This window comes from Rhinopithecus roxellana, chromosome 12 (genome assembly GCF_007565055.1).
Source record: "Rhinopithecus roxellana isolate Shanxi Qingling chromosome 12, ASM756505v1, whole genome shotgun sequence".
Classification (NCBI taxonomy): domain Eukaryota; kingdom Metazoa; phylum Chordata; class Mammalia; order Primates; family Cercopithecidae; genus Rhinopithecus; species Rhinopithecus roxellana.
Window position 1 is genome coordinate 22,192,959 of NC_044560.1, and position 17,688 is coordinate 22,210,646.

The window sequence follows — 17,688 nt, forward strand, 5'->3', positions numbered from 1 at the left end:
TACACGACCCCGAGGGCCCGCGAAGCGTGGGGCCTCCCCTTGTGCGCCGGCGCGGCCGGGGACGGGGCGGGGTCGCGCACGCGCAGAGGCCCCGGTCCAGGGCTGGGCTTGGTTGTCATGAGAGCGGCGGCTGCGGCCGGGGCGATGGGCAGGGGTTGCCGGGGCTGCTTTTTCCCTGTCACTGCCGCAGCAGCTTGGAGTGCAAGGCGGCCTGGGGCAGCGGAGGGGGCGCCCATTGTGTTCCGTCTGAAGAAGCTGCGGCTGCCGAGGAGGTCCACGAGGGCCGGGGCCCGGGCCCGCCCGCCCCCGGGGTCCGGGTGCTGAGGCGCCGCCTGGCCGCCTCCCCGGGCCGCGGCACCGCTGCGACCCAGCCGCCCTTTCCACCGGGACTGCGGCAGCGCAAGTCGGGGCCGTTCCCTCTGAGCAGGTACCTTCCGGGCCGCTGCGGCACCGGACCTGGGCCGGAGCGGGGCGCGGGGCGCGGGCGCCGCGGGGGCCCCCACCTGGGAGCTGGGTACGAAGCCTGGGTGCGCGGTGCAAGCCCGGAGGGTGTGGAGTTCGATTCCGGCCTTGCTGTTGGGGAAGAGCCGGCGCGGCCCCGTAGTGCCGCATGCCGGGGAGCGCAGCACGGGTGCTGGGAGCGCCTGCCCCGCCGGGACGGCTCATTTAGCGTGGAATATTATTTTCAGGTCTGGCTTTTCCTGTTCTGGATGCATAGCACATAGCGGGCCAGTTTCAGATGTGTTCTGCTGAGCAAAACTTTGAGGAAAGTTGCTCTGCCCCTACAGAGATTAAAGTTTGATGGTTGGTTGTTTTTTGTTTTGGGGTTTGTTTTGTTTTGTTTGCACTTGAGTTTCAGATTTCTCTGAAGCCCTTTCAGTCGCTAAGATGACTTGACCAGAAACCCATAAGCCTTTCAGACAGTCTCACTCTGTCGCCCAGGCTGGAGTGCAATGGCACGATCTCAGCTCACTGCAGCCTCCGCCTCACGAGTTCAAGCAATTCTCCTGCCTCAGCCTCCCGAGTAGCTGGGACTACAGGCGTCCACCACCACGCCCGCCTAATTTTTTTATTTTTAGTAGAGACAGGGTTTCACCATATTGGCCAGGCTGGTCTCGAACTCCGTACCTCAAGTAATACGCCCTCCTCGACCTCCCGAAGTGCTGGGATTACAGGCGTGAGCCACCGCGCGCGGTCACACTTAAGTCTTCTTAAAAAGATAATCAGAGCCGGGAGTAGTGGCAGGCCTCACACAAAAATTAGCTGGGCGTGGTGGCAGGCGTCTGTAGTCCCAGCTACTTGGGAGGCTGAGGCAAGAGAAGGGCGTGAACCCGGGAAGTGGAGCTTGCAGTGAGCCTAGAGTGCGCCACTGCACTCCAGCCTGGGCAACAGAGTGAGACTCGGTCTCAAAAATAAAAAAAGATAATCAGAAACAAGTTTTGTTTCCCAGTCTTGTAACAAAATGGAAGTTGCTACATTGAGTCTCTGTCGAATTTATAGTTAATTACCTTTTACCATGCCAGCACTAGGAAAAGTGTAGTGAGGGATGAGACCCCCATGGAATAATCGCTGCCTGGGGAGAGACGTACTCTGGCACTTGTTGGGATGCTGATGACTGTCCCTGGGACAACGGGGATCCCACATGCCTCTGGTGAGGAAGACTCGCCAATAACTGGACGTTCAACAGAGCTTTGCTTCTTCCCAAATTGTTAACGGTGATTTTTATAGAGCCTAAAAGTGGCAATCTTCAGTGACACTCCAAGTATCTTATGTAACACTTGAAGGTTTACACAGAGGGTACCCTAGGCTACAACTGGAAGGGCTTTGGGAGGGGGTAAACTGAAAAAGGAATCCTTTTCAAATACCAGACTGAAGTAATAGCATTGTCTCCACGGTGTCCGTGCATTTTTCTTTGCTGGTTCTTAAATGCCGTACTTTATTTTAGATTTGTTGGGGGCAGTATAGCATACTGGAAACACCCTTCTGTTTGACAGAAAAGGTCCTATGTTTACATCTTCGAGCCATAACAGAGAGTGTTGGTTAGGATCAGAGACTAGCCAGGCTTGGCGGCTCACGCCTGTAATCACAACACTTTGGGATACTAAGGTGGGAGGATCACTGAAGGCCAGGAGTTCAAGACCAACCTAGACAACACAGTGAAACCCCATCCCTACCAAAGAAAAAAAAGAAAAATTAAGTGGCTGTGCATGGTGACATGTGCCTGTAGTCCTAGCTACTCAGGAGGCTGAGACAAGAGGATCACTGGAGCCCAAGAGTTCATGGTTACAGTGAGCTATGATCATGCCACTGCAGCAGTACAGCCTGGGCAACAAAGCGAGAACCTGTATTAAAAAAAAAAAAAAAAAAATGGGGCCGGGCGTAATGGCTGATGCCTGTAATCCCAGCACTTTGGGAGGCCGAGGCGGGTGGATCACCTAAGGTCAGGAGTTCAAGACCAGTGTGGCAAACATGGTGAAACCCCATCTCTACTAAAAATATAAAAATTAGCTGGGTGTAGTGGCGTGCACCTATAATACTGGCAACCTGGGAGGCTGAGGCTGGAGAATCACTTGAACCCAGGAGGCAGAGGTTGCAGTGAGCCGAGATTATGCTACTGCACTCCAGCCTGGATGACAGAGTGAGACCCCCTCTCAAAAAAAAAGAAAAAAATTGGAGACTGGAACCCAACAGCTTGAGCACAAGAGCTATTTTCAAGGTGGGATAGGGAGTGACAGGCCCTGCCCTTAAAGATGATGTACGGGACCTGGCATAGTGGCTCATACCTGTAATCCCAGCACTTTGGGAGGCAAGGCGGGGAGATTGCTTGAGGCCAGGAGTTCGAGACCAGCCTGGCCAACATGGTAAAACCCCGTCTCTACTAAAATACCAAAACAAACAAAAAAAATTAGCCAGGCATGGTGGCACATGCCTGTAATCCCAGCTACTTGGGAAGCTGAACCACAAGAATCACATGAACCGGGAGACAGAGGCTGCAGTGAGCCAAGATCACGCCACTGCACTCCAGCCTGGGCGACAGAGTGAGACTCTGTCTCAGAAAAGGATAAAAAGATGATGAAAGGATTGGAGGGCTTCAGAGCTGAAGGGTATTAACTTTGAGCTTTGATTGTTTGTCTGGACTTCAGAATTCAGGACAAGAAGTGAGGGTCAGGGGAGAGTTGGCGCATTGATCCGTAGATGGGGAGCCCACCAAGAGCTCTGGAGGTAGGATGTGGATGGAGATGACTAGAGCTGGGTCTAAAGTGCGTTCACACAACAGGAACTTAGGACTTGTCTGAGGGAGGTGCTCCAGGTGAGGACACCAGGCAGCTGCTGTCTAGAAAAGACAGTGGGACCAGAAGGAAGGGTAGGCCTGATAAGACCTGGCACACCGCTGGGTGGGGAGTGGATGAAGAGAGATGCTGTGGCCAAGGGAAAAGTACCTCTGGGCTCAGAGCCCGGGCGACCCGGAAGTGCTAGGTCACGAAGAAGGAGGAGTCATGGGCTGTGCGTTTCTGGCATAGGGAGCCGGGAGTGCAGGTGTGGCTGTGCAGCTCACAGTGGGTTAAATCACACTCATCCTTTCAAAATTCTTTTTTTTGTTTGTTTGTCTTTTTAGAGACGGGGTCTCACTATCTTAGCCAGGCTGGTCTCGAGCTCCTGGGCTCAAGTGATCCTCCCACCTCGGCCTCCCAAAGTGCTGAGATGACCGGCATGAGCCACCACACCCAGCCTCATCCTGTTTTGGGGGGCTTTTTAAAAATTATTTTCTGGGTTGGTTTAGTTTTGTTTTTGTTTAATATACAGTTATGTCTTGCAGTGAACTTTGTGCAAAAAATAACTAGGATCTCAATGTCATTCTATTCTAGTGCTTTTGTTCATACATTCCAAGAAACATCGGCAATAATGCCAGCCAAGAATTAATATATTGAAGTGGTCCTCTTCAAATTCTCAATGAAAGTAAAAGAAAGATCTAGATCATGCATCAAGCATGTCAAAATACGTAGTTTTACGTGGGGGTATGTTTATATGTTACCTCCTATTGGGAATTTCAATTAATAGTTTATCTTATCCCAGATAACTTCTAATGGAGTCTTCTAATGGAGTCTTCTTTATCCTAGTTTAGTGAGGAGGCTTTTTTGGTTTTCCTGATGGTTTAGACCTAACCCAAATTGGCTTACTTAGGAAGAATCTGACTGGCTTAGTAACTGAAAAGTAACCCCGAGTCCCCGAGCACATTGGGCTCCATGTCCTGTGAGTCAGTCCCTCGGCCTGACTCTGCGTGAACGTTTCTGTACTTAATACGCCTGCCTGTCATTCCTGCTCTTCCTTCTGCTCGCACGCATTCGTTTCGCAGTTGTTAGGCTAGTGCCTACGTTGCCTTTTCCCTTGTTGTTGTGTCGCTAACTAATGTACTGGTTCTATTCGTTTCCTAACTAATAGAAACACATTTGTGTTTATGTTCTAGACAAAAACTATTTTTGCCATAACAAAATATAAACTAGATGGCTTAAAACAACAGAAATTCATTCTGGAGGCTGTGTGGGCAGGGCTGCACTCTCGCTCTGGAGGATGGGGGGATCCCTCCTGGCCTCTTCCTAGCTTTGGGTGCCTGCTGGCCGCCCTCGCCTGTCCTCAGCCGTGCTCGGCAGGCCCGCTCCCCGCTTAGAGATGCCTCGCTCTGGTGCCTGCCTCTGTCGCCACATGGTGCTCTCCCTTTGTGTGGCTGCGTCTTTTTTTTTTTTTTTTTTTTGAGGCGGAGTCTCACTCTGTCGCTGGGGCTGGAGTGCAGTGGCCGGATCTCAACTCACTGCAAGCTCCGCCTCCCGGGTTTACGCCATTCTCCTGCCTCAGCCTCCCAAGTAGCTGGGACTACAGGCGCCCGCCACCTCGCTTGGCTAGTTTTTTGTATTTTTTAGTAGAGACGGGGTTTCACCGTGTTGGCCAGGATGGTCTCGATCTCCTGACCTCATGATCCGCCCGTCTCGGCCTCCCAAAGTGCTGGGATTACAGGCTTGAGCCACCGCGCCCGGCCTCTTCCCTTCTTCTTAAAAGTCACATTGGATTGGGCCCACCCCAAGGACCTCGTTTTAACTAGATCACACCTACAAAGACCCTACTTTCAAATAAGGTCACATTCACAGGTACCACAGGTGGAACTTTAACGTATCTTTTTGGGGAACACAATCCACAATACTGGTCAAACTTTTTGGACACATGTTTGGGAAAAGTCGAGATAACTTAAATGATACCTTAAATAGAGTCAGAAGTATCTATACAAAGTGTTTAACAAAAAAAAAATAGACTCTTTCAAATAGATGGGAAAATTCTGAATACTTAATGCATTATTGTGTGTATTAGCAAGGCGTTAACTAACCCTTTAAATGTTCATGTGTTCGTGAATTCCTTTGTTTTAAAGAAATCTTTCCTGCTCTCTTATAAACAGCCCAAACGCGCAGAATGCCCCACAAGATTGGATTTGTCGTCGTCAGCTCATCTGGACACGAAGACGGCTTCAGTGCCCGGGAGCTCATGATCCATGCACCGACCGTCAGTGGGTGGCGGTCACCTAGGTGAGGGCTGGACGGGGTGGGGCTTGGGCTGTGAGTCTACCTCGGGTCCCTGGGGAGGGCACAGGGGCTCCTTTCATTCGAAGCCTCAGATTTTACTGTCACTCGGACATCAGGACCGAGGATGTCAGCGTGCGGTGCAGTGTCAGGCATCTCTTTCTGTTTACATTTTTAAATAAAATGTGTTGAGCCTCTTTCACTTATAACATTCACTCACACTCCCTGAAGAAAATGCGCGGATGGGAGAAGGAAGAGAAATGAGGCCCTGTAATTGTCTAACTGTATTCCCTGATCACACGCTGGGCTGCACATTCTCATTAAGTTTCTGTGCAGAGATGGCACGTGCAGCTTTGTTTGCTTTTACAGTTGGGCTCCTGTGATGAAAGAGTGTGTGGCTAACTGCTTTTATATGACGCCAAGCTTTAACCAAAATAACTGCTTTTATTTATTTATTTATTTATTTATTTTATTTTATTTATTTTTTTTTTTTTGAGATGGAGTCTCGCTCTGAGGCCGGACCTCAGCTCACTGCAAGCTCCGCCTCCCGGGTTTACGCCATTCTCCTGCCTCAGCCTCCCGAGTGGCTGGGACTACAGGCGCCTGCCACCTCGCCCGGCTAGTTTTTTGTATTTTTTTTTTAGTAGAGACGGGGTTTCACCGTGTTAGCCAGGATGGTCTCGATCTCCTGACCTCGTGATCCACCCGTCTCGGCCTCCCAAAGTGCTGGGATTACAGGCTTGAGCCACCGCGCCCGGCCAATAACTGCTTTTATATGATGCCAAACTTTAACCAAAGTAACTGCTTTTATGTGACACCAAGCTTTAACCAAAATAACTGCTTTTATATGACACCAAGCTTTAACCAAAATAACTGCTTTTATATGACACCAAGCTTTAACCAAAAGATTGTGTCTTTCACATTTCTCTTAAACATGCGTATACTTTTGTTAAAATGTTCAACTGGGCACAGTGGCTCCTGCCTGTAGTCCCAGCTACTCAGGATGCTGAGATAGGAGGATCCCTTGAGCCCGGAAGTCCAAGGCTGCCATGAGCTATGACAGTCACTGCACCCCAGGCTGAGCGACCGAGTAAGACTGTCTCAAAAAAAATGTTCATTAGATGGGTGTTTTGCTTGATTATTTTCCTAAAACATTTAAGTCTTTTTGCCTCTGCTGCTTTGGTCTTTACAGCTGAGCCCCTTCATGCACTCACTTGGCATCTGCCCTCTGCCCTCAGTCATGTGATTAAAAATCCACCTCCACCCCATCCCACCTCATCAGCTCGGTGCTCTTCATGACTTGCTTTCAAGCCTGAGAAGTTACTATTTATTCCTAACTTATGAATGCGTAAATATGTATGGCATTTTAAATTCAATCATATAATTGTGTCTTGCTTTTATTCAGAAGACATGTTGCTGAAAATTGAATGTAAATCTCATTTAAAATTAAAACATATTTTCCTTTTGGAGTTTTTGAGGAGATGCAACAAATAAGACCCCCTGTCCCTGCATTTCCCAGAAGTGAGTTCTGAATGAACTGAGAAATGAAGCAAGAGTCAAGCAGAAAGGGCCAGACAGCACGTTTGTCACCGTGGAGCTGGGATTGCAGACGAGCCAGCATCCTGATACTGCCCTGGCTGGGGCTGATGCACTGCCCGTGCAGGCAGCATTAACAGGGTCCAACCTATGGCTGGAGGGCAGGAGGAGGAGCACACCCGTGGGGGCAGCCCAGCGCTCCGCCCTCTCCTCCCAGACTCCCCGTGAGCCTGCTCATGCCTCTCTCAGGCAGCAGCATCCCCTCTGCAGAGGTCCTGTACGCTCACTGTACTTGTTCCGTGTTTATATGGGGATTGAAGGTTCTCGAGTATACACCCAGCCACCCTTTTTGGTAATAGTTATAAAAATCACACCCATATGGTTCTCTTGTGCGTTGACATGGTATTGCTTTAAAGGGCATAACCTACACTCACTTCAGTAACGTGCTTTCAGAGGATGTACCTAAGAAAAGGATCCATGTGCCCTTGGTCACCACAGACTCCCACTGGGTTTGGCTCGGGGTCTCTTTGACTTCCCTGAGGTCAGGCACATCGCAGAAAGACAAAGGAGGATACCCTGAAGCCTAGCCTCCCAATGGCAGGACAAGGTGCCCTGTTACCACAGGTCATAGAAAATGTGGGACCCTCTACATCGGAGCTCAGGGCATAGATTGATGCAGCTCCAGGAGAGACACTGAAGTGGGGTTAAAGAGATCCAGGGAGACCCCTAGTGCCATTCACGTGACCTCAGAATTCAGAGAGCCTAAACCCTTCAGAGCAAGACATTTTTCCAAGAAAGCATAAAGTTTGCACCAACCGTAGCCTCTGGGCATCCATTTTTTTGGTTGTCAAATTGTTTTTATTTTTAAAAATCTGTATCTGTCAGTTTATCTTGAAAGGATAAATATATACTAGCCTTTGTAACTGTGAGGTTTCTTTTTATATTCAGCTTGAAAGGTATTTTTGATTCATCTATAAACTGTTGATCAGCTGCATTTGGGTAGCTAAATCATAGGCCTGTTTTGGAAGGATTTTTAGAAGTACAATCCTACATCACTCAATCATGGGGACATTCTGAGAAATGCATCATCAGTCGATTTCATCAAACACCTAGAGTGCCCTCAAACCCAGGTGATACAGGCTACTCTATACACCTAGGCTCTGTGGCATCGCCTATTGCTCCCGGGCTGCAAACCTGTACAGCACATGACTGTGCTGAACATGGTAGCGAGTATAACACAGTAGGTATCTGTGTATCTAAAAATAGAAAAGCTAAGTCAAAATACAGTGTTGTCATCTTATGGGATCACTGTCTCACGCAGTACATGACTGTATACAACTTCAAAGCTTTGCTGGTTGTCTTGCTTTTCTTTAGTTTTGGAGTTTTGTTTTCTTTTAATAAAGATTTTTAAATAATAGATTACTTATTGTCCTTATGTTCAGATAATCTCACCACAAATGATAATTTATGTGCCCTGCATTTAAAAGCAGTAACTATCTACAGCAGCACTTTACTGACGTGAAAGACTAAAGAATTTCATTTCACAGTTGCTCAGTTTCCCAGTTTGTGCCAGCTGCCCTCCTGCCCCAAATGTGCCTCTCTTGAGCCTTTGCATTTTTGGAAGCGATGTGGGGTCTTTGCTGACTGCTGTGATTCTCTACCCAATTCTTAGTTTTTTAATACGTTATGTCACTTCTGGGCTGGGCACAGTGGCTCACACCTGTAATCACAGCACTTTGGGAGGCCAAGGGGGGAGGATCCCGTGAGCCCAGGAGTTCAAGACCAGCCTGGGCAAAGTTTTAGCCAGGCACAGTGGCACATGCCTGTGGTCCCAGCTCCTCAGGAGGCTGAGGTAGGAGGGTCACTTGAGCCCAGGAGATCAAAGATGCAGTGAGCCATAATCACACCACTGCAGCCTGGGGGACAGAGCGAGACCTTGTCTAAAAAAAAAAAGGCACTTTGGGAGGTCGAGATGGGCAGATCATGAGGTCAGGAGATCGAGACCATCCTGGCTAACACGGTGAAACCCCGTCTCTACTAAAAAAAATACAAAAAATTAGCCGGGCGAGGTGGCGGGCGCCTGTAGTCCCAGCTACTTGGGAGGCTGAGGCAGGAGAATGGCATAAACCCGGGAGGCGGAGCTTGCAGTGAGCTGAGATCTGGCCACTGCACTCCAGCCTGGGCGACAGAGACAGACTACGTCTCAAAAAAAAAAAGTTATGTCACTTTTGAGCAAAGTTAGAAGCTCCAGCACGGGCCATAGCATAGGCTTCTCTCCCTAGACCACTAAGCGTGAATGGCAGGCACTCCTTCAATATGGAACCTCGGGGCCCTTAAGCATTTGAGTTCCCATGGAAGATCCTTTGGCTCCATCCTGCCCGCTAGTGCCACCTCGTAAGATTGATTTATCTTATGAAAAACTTCAGGTTTCATATCAGACCATTTACTAGCTACCAAGAGTATGATTCCTATAGGGTTACAGGCAGCTCAAGTCAAATTTTTAATCCCAAGCTTCAACTCCAACACGAAAAGCTCGAGAGAATGGGAATCATGTCGCAGGCAATTTTGTACCATCAGTACCTACAGACTGTTCAGTTCAAAGTGGGTGTGTGGTTAATGCTTCTTACCTGCAAGAATGAGATGCTAGCATCTAGAAACCCTCTGGAGGAATTGTTCAGAAAAAATAAAAATGTGTTTGCTTTCAGATTTTGCCAATTTCCACAAGAAATTGTCCTTCAAATGGTGGAGAGATGTCGAATAAGGAAACTACAGTTACTTGCTCACCAGTATATGATTTCAAGTAAAATTGAGTTCTACATTAGTGAAAGCTTACCTGAATATTTTGCACCCTATCAAGCAGAGCGATTTCGAAGACTTGGGTAAGAATGAAATATAAATGTATAATGGCAGCTTTTAGACTAATTCTACCGGAAAGCTCTTTTTTTTTTTTTTAAACGGAGTCTCACTCTGTCGCCCAGGCTGGAGTGCAGTGGTACAGTCTTGATGCACTGCAACCTCCGCCTCCAGGATTCATGACATTCTCCGGCCTCAGCCTCCGGAGTGGCTGGGACTACAGGCGCCCGCCACCACGCCCGGCTAATTTTTTGTGTTTCTAGTGAAGACAGGGTTTCACTGTGTTAGCCGGGATGGTCTTGATCTCCTGACCTCATGATCCATCCGCCTTGGTCTCCCAAAGTGCTGGGATTACAGGGGTGAGCTACCATGCCAGGCCCTGAAAGCTCTTGAAGATGAATTGTCCCTTAACTTTTGGTCCTATGTTATATACTTCTATTTGGTTCAAGAGTACAAAATTTCTTAACACCTGCCTCTTACTGAATATGCTTAAAAAGCAGCATTATGATTTCTATGAATTCTGCTATTCAACTCTACTTTTCAGATGTAGAAATTTTCTTAAGATTATTAATTAGGGCCAGGCACGGTGGCTCAAGCCTGTAATCCCAGCACTTTGGGAGGCGGAGACGGGCGGATCACGAGGTCAGGAGATCGAGACCATCCTGGCTAACACGGTGAAACCCCGTCTCTACTAAAAAATACAAAAAAAGTAGCTGGGTGAGGTGGCGGGCGCCTGTAGTCCCAGCTACTCGGGAGGCTGAGGCAGGAGAATGGCGTAAACCCGGGAGGCGGAGCTTGCAGTGAGCTGAGATCCGGCCACTGCACTCCAGCCTGGGCGACAGAGCGAGACTCTGTCTCAAAAAAAAAAAAAAAAATTTAATTAGATGACCAATCTGGCCAACATGGTGAACTGTGTCTCTACTAAAAATACAAAAATTAGCTGGGCGTGGTGGTGAGTGCCTGTAATCCCAGCTACTTGGGAGGCTGAGGCAGGAGAATTGCTTGAACCCGAGAGGCAGAGATTGGAATGAGCCACGATCACCCCACTGCACTCCAGCCTAGGTGACAGAACAAGACTCCATCCCAAAAAACAAAGCAAAACAAAAAAAACAAGAACACTAATTAGAATTTGAGTTCTAGGGGATTTTCCTAGGTTTTTCATTCTAGACTTAGCTTTTATTCAAACCTATTGATCCTGCGTAGGGGTAGTCTAGCTTTAAAAAATAAAACAATAAAAATAAACCTCTTGAGTTCAATCAGAGCAGGGGGCAGTTTTATTGAACAGCAAGTTTTCAAATCAGCGTATTCTTCAGTTGTGTTTTGTTTTTCAGCTACGTGTCTCTCTGTGATAACGAAAAGACAGGTTGCAAAGCCCGGGAACTAAAATCAGTTTATGTGGATGCAGTAGGACAATTTCTTAAACTGATTTTTCACCAAAACCATGCCAACAAATACAACATATATAATCAGGTAAGATGCATGCAGCTTCGCCTTTGATCCTGCCCCTACCTTCTTTGTGGGATTATGTAGTCACGTATCTTTTCTTAGATGCATTTTCAAGATGATCTTAGAGGATCTCTTCTGGGAGACTGCTGAACTCTCTGAGCTGTGCTGTCTGATCCAGCAGCCTCTGGACACATGTGGCCAGTGCCTACCACGAACTGGCCTAGTGCCCAGAGCTGCTGCCAGCATCACCAGACAGTGGGCTTCAGAGACTCAGTACAAAAGGAGAATGCAAAACAGTTCATGAGAACTTTTATGTCAGTTGTATGTGATGAAATGATAATATTTTGGATATGTTGTGTTAACCTATATTATTAAAGTTAATTGCATTTTTTAATTTTTTAATGTGCCTACTTAACCTTAATAACACATGTGGCTCACATCCTATTTGTGTAGGACAGCACAGTTCTAAATAAACCCTCCCAATGTGCACGAGGTAAATCCCCTAGTAAAAATTGCAGACACATTAATGTTGCATGTAATCCAGAATGTCTCCTGCTCCAATCCGCTAATTCTTCATCTCTTCCTTCCTCCCTCCCTTTCTTTCCTTTTCTTTCTTTTTCTCACATGGTTAGTGTAGTAGAAATCAGTTGTGTCCAAAGCAATCTTGTTAATTAGCACAAGTATTTACAACTCTCCCTGCCCCCTCCAAGAGGAATGCGAGCACCCAGCAAATCAAATCTCTAGACCAAGCGGGTGAGCTGGACCAGAGTGCAAAGGTCCAGTTCAGCTGCCTGGCGCCTCCAGCATGACACGCCAGGAAGCCAGAAGAATGATTCTTAACCCTCTTCCTTCCTCTCCCCACCTGCATGTGTTTACCAGCAATGACCTGGCTAAGTAGTTGGTCTACAGTGGTTGGGGGTGCAGGATGGAAAAGTGACTCCCCACCTCAGGTGAGACTTACCGACTTGGATATTCTGAGCTGTGTTAACTTTTCATCGTCTAAGTTCCCAAGATCCTTCAAAGATGAGCTCCATACTCAATCTCAAGTGGATGTCTTTTTTTTTTCTTTTTTTTCTTTTTTTTGCGACAGAGTTTCATTCTTGTTGCCCAGGCTGGAGTGCAATGGCGCAATCTCGGTTCACTGCAACTTCTGCCTCCCAGGTTCAAATGATTCTCCTGCCTCAGCCTCCCAAGTAGCTGAGATTACAGGCATGCCCACCACCACACCCGGCTAATTTGGTATTTTTAGTAGATATAGGGTTTCTCCGTGTTGGCCAGGCTGGTCTCGAACTCCCGACCTCAGGTGACCCTGCTGCCTCAGCCTACCAAAGTGGTGGGATTGCAGGCATGAGCCACCGCCCCCAGCTAGAACATCCTTTAAATGGTTAAAATAACCATTTGGTTAAGCATTAGAATACTAACTTACATAATTTATTTAAAATTCTTTGTTAATTATTAAAAATTCTTTACATTAGCATAACATTTTAACAATACACTTTGATATACATCATCCCATTTGATAACAGTATAGGTCAGTTTGTTATAAAGGAGTTAAGTCCAGCCTGGGCAACATGGCGAAATCCTATCTCTGTAAACAAACACAAAAATTAGCAGGGCATAGTGGTTCACACCTATAGTCCCAGTTACTTGGATGGCTAAGGTGGGGGAATCACTTGAGCCCAGGAGATCGAGGCTGCAGTAAGCCATGATCACACCACTGCACTCCAGCCTGGGTGACAGACGAGACCCTGTCTCAAAGTATATAAATAAAGGTGTTAAGTCATTTCAAACATTGTATATTTAATTTCTATTAATTTAACACTTTCTTAGGTTGCTTTGGTTGCCATAAATATCATTGGAGACCCCGCAGATTTCAGTGATGAAAGCAATACTGTAAGTTTGGAAAGTTTTAATTCCTAAGGAAGTAAATGTATTTCTAACTGGAGGGGGTCGTTTATTTTCACCCAAAAAAAGTGTCATTTTTATAATCTGCATAAAATTGACTAGTGAATAACTTTCAGATGATTTTTAGGAGCTATAGCATATTAAACTTTTCTTTAACAGTTTTAGCTGTCCCTCCGAAAGATGAGGATCACTGAACCTTGCTGACAGCTTTATATGAAATAAATCTGGTAGTTAAGGTTTTGTGCTGTTCCTCTTTCTCTCTGAGACACTAAGCAGATGTTTTGCTCCCAAAGGCCTCTCGAGAGAAGTTGATTGACCACTACCTTGGGCACAACAGCGAGGACCCTGCTCTAGAAGGAACTTACGCCAGGTAAGAGTCCTGCTTCCCAGCAATGAACTTCTGTTACTTTCCTCAGAATCATGAAAGGGTCAGTCATTTCCAAAGGATTATGGACTTGGAGCCTCTAACTTCAGTTTAGAGCTGGATAAGCCACTGATTGGACTGTCTGAAGATTACATAAAGATTAAGGTCACTGTTTTATTTAGCACACCTTCATTGATTTTTTCCAGCACACCTTCATTGATTTTTTCCAGCACACCTTCATTGATTTTCCCCCCTTTTTTTTTTTTTTTTTCTTGAGACAGAATTTCACTCTTGTTACCCAGGCTGGAGTGCAATGGCGCCATCTCGGCTCACCATAACTTCTACCTCCTGGGTTCAAGCACTTCTCCTGCCTCAGTCTCCCGAGTGGCTGGGATTACAGGTGCCCGCCACCATACCCAGGCTAATTTTTTGTATTTTTAGCAGAGATGGGGTTTTATCATGTTGGCCAGGCTGGTCTCGAACGCCTGACCTCAGGTGATCCACCCGCCTCAGCCTCCCAAAGTGCTGGGATTACGGCGTGAGCCGCCGCACCAGCCACACACCTTCACACCCGCCTCAGCCTCCCAAAGTGCTGGGATGACACGTGAGCCCCCGCACCAGCCACACACCTTCACACCCGCCTCAGCCTCCCAAAGTGCTGGGATGACAGACGTGAGCCCCCGCACCAGCCACACACCTTCATTTACTGCCCAGCCTCAGCCTCCCAAAGTGCTGGGATTACGGCGTGAGCCGCCACACCAGCCACACACCTTCACACCCGCCTCAGCCTCCCAAAGTGCTGGGATGACACGTGAGCCCCCACACCAGCCACACACCTTCACACCCGCCTCAGCCTCCCAAAGTGCTGGGATGACAGACGTGAGCCCCCGCACCAGCCACACACCTTCACACCCGCCTCAGCCTCCCAAAGTGCTGGGATTACGGCGTGAGCCCCCGCGCCCGGCCACACACCTTCACACCCGCCTCAGCCTCCCAAAGTGCTGGGATGACAGACGTGAGCCCCCGCGCCCGGCCACACACCTTCACACCCGCCTCAGCCTCCCAAAGTGCTGGGATGACACGTGAGCCCCCGCACCAGCCACACACCTTCACACCCGCCTCAGCCTCCCAAAGTGCTGGGATGACAGACGTGAGCCCCCGCGCCCGGCCATACACCTTCACACCCGCCTCAGCCTCCCAAAGTGCTGGGATGACAGACGTGAGCCCCCGCGCCCGGCCACACACCTTCATTTTTACTGCCCAGCCTCAGCCTCCCAAAGTGCTGGGATTACGGCGTGAGCCCCCGCACCAGCCACACACCTTCACACCCGCCTCAGCCTCCCACAGTGCTGGGATGACACGTGAGCCCCCGCACCAGCCACACACCTTCATTTTTACTGCCCAGCCTCAGCCTCCCAAAGTGCTGGGTTTACGGCGTGAGCCCCCGCGCCCAGCCACACACCTTCATTTTTACTGTCCAGCCTCAGCCTCCCAAAGTGCTGGGATTACGGCGTGAGCCCCCGCGCCCAGCCACACACCTTCATTTTTACTGCCCAGCCTCAGCCTCCCAAAGTGCTGGGATTACGGCGTGAGCCCCCGCGCCCAGCCACACACCTTCATTTTTACTGCCCAGCCTCAGCCTCCCAAAGTGCTGGGATTACGGCGTGAGCCGCCGCACCAGCCACACACCTTCATTTACTGCCCAGCAGAGACTGTTCCTTTCTTGTGTTCAGATATTACTAGAAGTTTCCTAAAACGCATTTAAACAAAGATCCGTCAGCCATCCTTTGATATTTTATCAGCACAAGCAAATTCATGGTAAAAATCAAAGATATGAATTGACCCAGGTTATCAGTTCTACAGACATCACCTTACGGCCTCTTCAAAAGTTTAGAGGAGTGAAAACTATGTATCACATAGGTTTTTAACAACACAATGTTTACCAATCCCTCTCTACCCATTAAAAATATTTTTTCTCACTGCTAAGTTTAGCTAAAAAAAGAAAAAAGAAAAGAAAAAAGGATGTGGGGAAAGTTCTTCATGTTAACAGTTGTAGGCTGGGTGTGGTGGCTAACACTTGTAATCTCACCACTTTGGGAGGCCAAGGCAGGAGGACTGCTTGAGATCAGGGGTTTGAAACCAGCCTGGGTTACATGGCAAAACCCCATGTCTACTAAAAATACAAAAATTAGCTGGGCCTGGTGGCACGTGCTTGTAGTCTCAACTACTCAGGAAACTGAGGCAGGAAAATCGCTTGAGCCGAGATCATGCCACTGTATTCCAGCCTGGGTGACAGTGAAACCCTGTCTCAAAAAAAAAAAAAGTATACATATTTTTCTGCTGCTGTTGCCGCTTCCTCTTTTTTTTAGCAGTCTAAGGACCCGGGGTGAATCCACCTTTGGAGAGCTAAAGGGCCCCACTGTGCCGTCCTTGGTCACCCTGTCTGTCCTGGGCACCTCTTAGGGACGGTGGCTCCCTTGCCACCTGCCTGCTGTGGATGACAACGAGGGGACTCCATTCCAGAGGTGCCTGGTCTAAAGAAAAGAAAGGAAGGACTGGCATAGTTGCTGCATTGAGAAAAAAGAAGAATTGAAATGTTTTTTAGGCCAGGCGTGGTGGTGCACATCTGTAATCCCAGCACTTTGGGAGGCCGAGGTGGGCGGATCACTTGAGGTCAGGAATTCAAGACCAGCCTGGCCAACATGGTAAAACTCCTTCTCTACTAAAAACATGGAAATTAGCTGAGTATGGTGGCGCACACCTGTAGTCCCAGCTACTCCGGAGGCTGAGGCAGGAGAATCCCTTAAACCTGAGAGGTGGAGGTTGCAGTGAGCCAAGGTCATGCCACTGTACTACAGCCTGGGGGACAGAGCAAGACTCCATCTCAAAAAAAAAAAAAAAAAAAAAAAGTTTTTTAAAAATAAAGAGAAATCCCAAATAATCCTTGGTTCTTCTCTGACAGCAGCTTCCCAATAAAGATCAACTTCTTAAACTTTAATAGAAATTTCAAATTTGTCCGCCACGTTTGGTGTAATTTCACTTTTACCCGCACACAGACTGCTCGCATAAAGTGATTAATTCTTGATCCAGGCTCTTCTATTTGTACACAGCGTGGATCAGATTTTCTCTGCAGTTGCTCAGGAGCCGTGTGCGATTTGCTGAGTGTGCCCTGGTGGACAGCGAGCCTTCCCTCCTGCAGAGGCTGCCCCACCTCCCCACAGGCCTGGTGCAGACCAGAGCTGTCACAGACACTTGTGAGTGTGGAGTGCTTAGAGAGTAGAGGCTATTCATGTAATGTCTATAAAAAAAATAACACCAGCCTCTCAGTCTCTCCCTCAGATGCCTCCTTTGCATAATAGAAAAATCACAGTACTCTTCCCATCCTTCAAGCTGGGGATTGGAAGCACTGTGGGGAAGGAGCGCTGAGAGTGAATGGCTGCCTCCCTCCTGCCAGCCTCGCCACAAGGACCGCGGCTGGGACTGTGCCCTTACTGAAGCAAGTGCTGCAGGGCAGGAACAACCAAACTGATTAAGTCTTTAGTGTCTCAGTATCTCCAATAAAGCTGCTTTCTGTCATTTTGATTTAGACTTTAAATCTCTTGCCTTAATCCAATCAGCCGGGTGGGATGGCAGGCTGTGGTTTGCCTGTCCTGTCCCGGAGTTTTCTGAAGGCTAAGTGCAAGGTCTGGGAAAAGCTGTGTGACTGGCATGTGCGGGCCTGTGCTGGACGTGGAATCCGGTCATTGCCACTGGGGGTTCTCTACCGAAGTGGGTAGATGGCACCCCACGCTGCTGCTGAATCAACAGGAGCTGGGACTAGGGTGCCACAGGACATGATGTTTGCTTTGAAGGATTTTTACAATCAAATGAAGTCTTTGTGTTCATCTCTGGGACAGCAAGGCAATGTGACTTAGAGTGTCGTATGTGTTAACTAAAAATAGTTAATGTGATCTTGTAGACACCCCAAAATGTTTCACTGTTTAGTCACCCCTGGGATTAGATACAGTTCAGAGCTGCTGG

The 17,688-nt window shown here is 48.2% G+C and overlaps 1 protein-coding gene across 1 annotated transcript in view; it reads left to right on the forward strand.

Moving 5' to 3' along the window:
- Positions 1-117: 117 nt before the first annotated feature.
- Positions 118-17,688, forward strand: part of CEP104 (centrosomal protein 104) — a 45,483-nt gene continuing 27,912 nt past the window's right edge. Inside the window, 6 exon segments of the mRNA XM_010361871.2 lie at positions 118-427; positions 5,444-5,570; positions 9,806-9,979; positions 11,285-11,423; positions 13,230-13,292; positions 13,598-13,674. Coding sequence (XP_010360173.2) covers positions 5,458-5,570; positions 9,806-9,979; positions 11,285-11,423; positions 13,230-13,292; positions 13,598-13,674 — 566 coding nt within the window. The 5' untranslated portion in view covers positions 118-427; positions 5,444-5,457.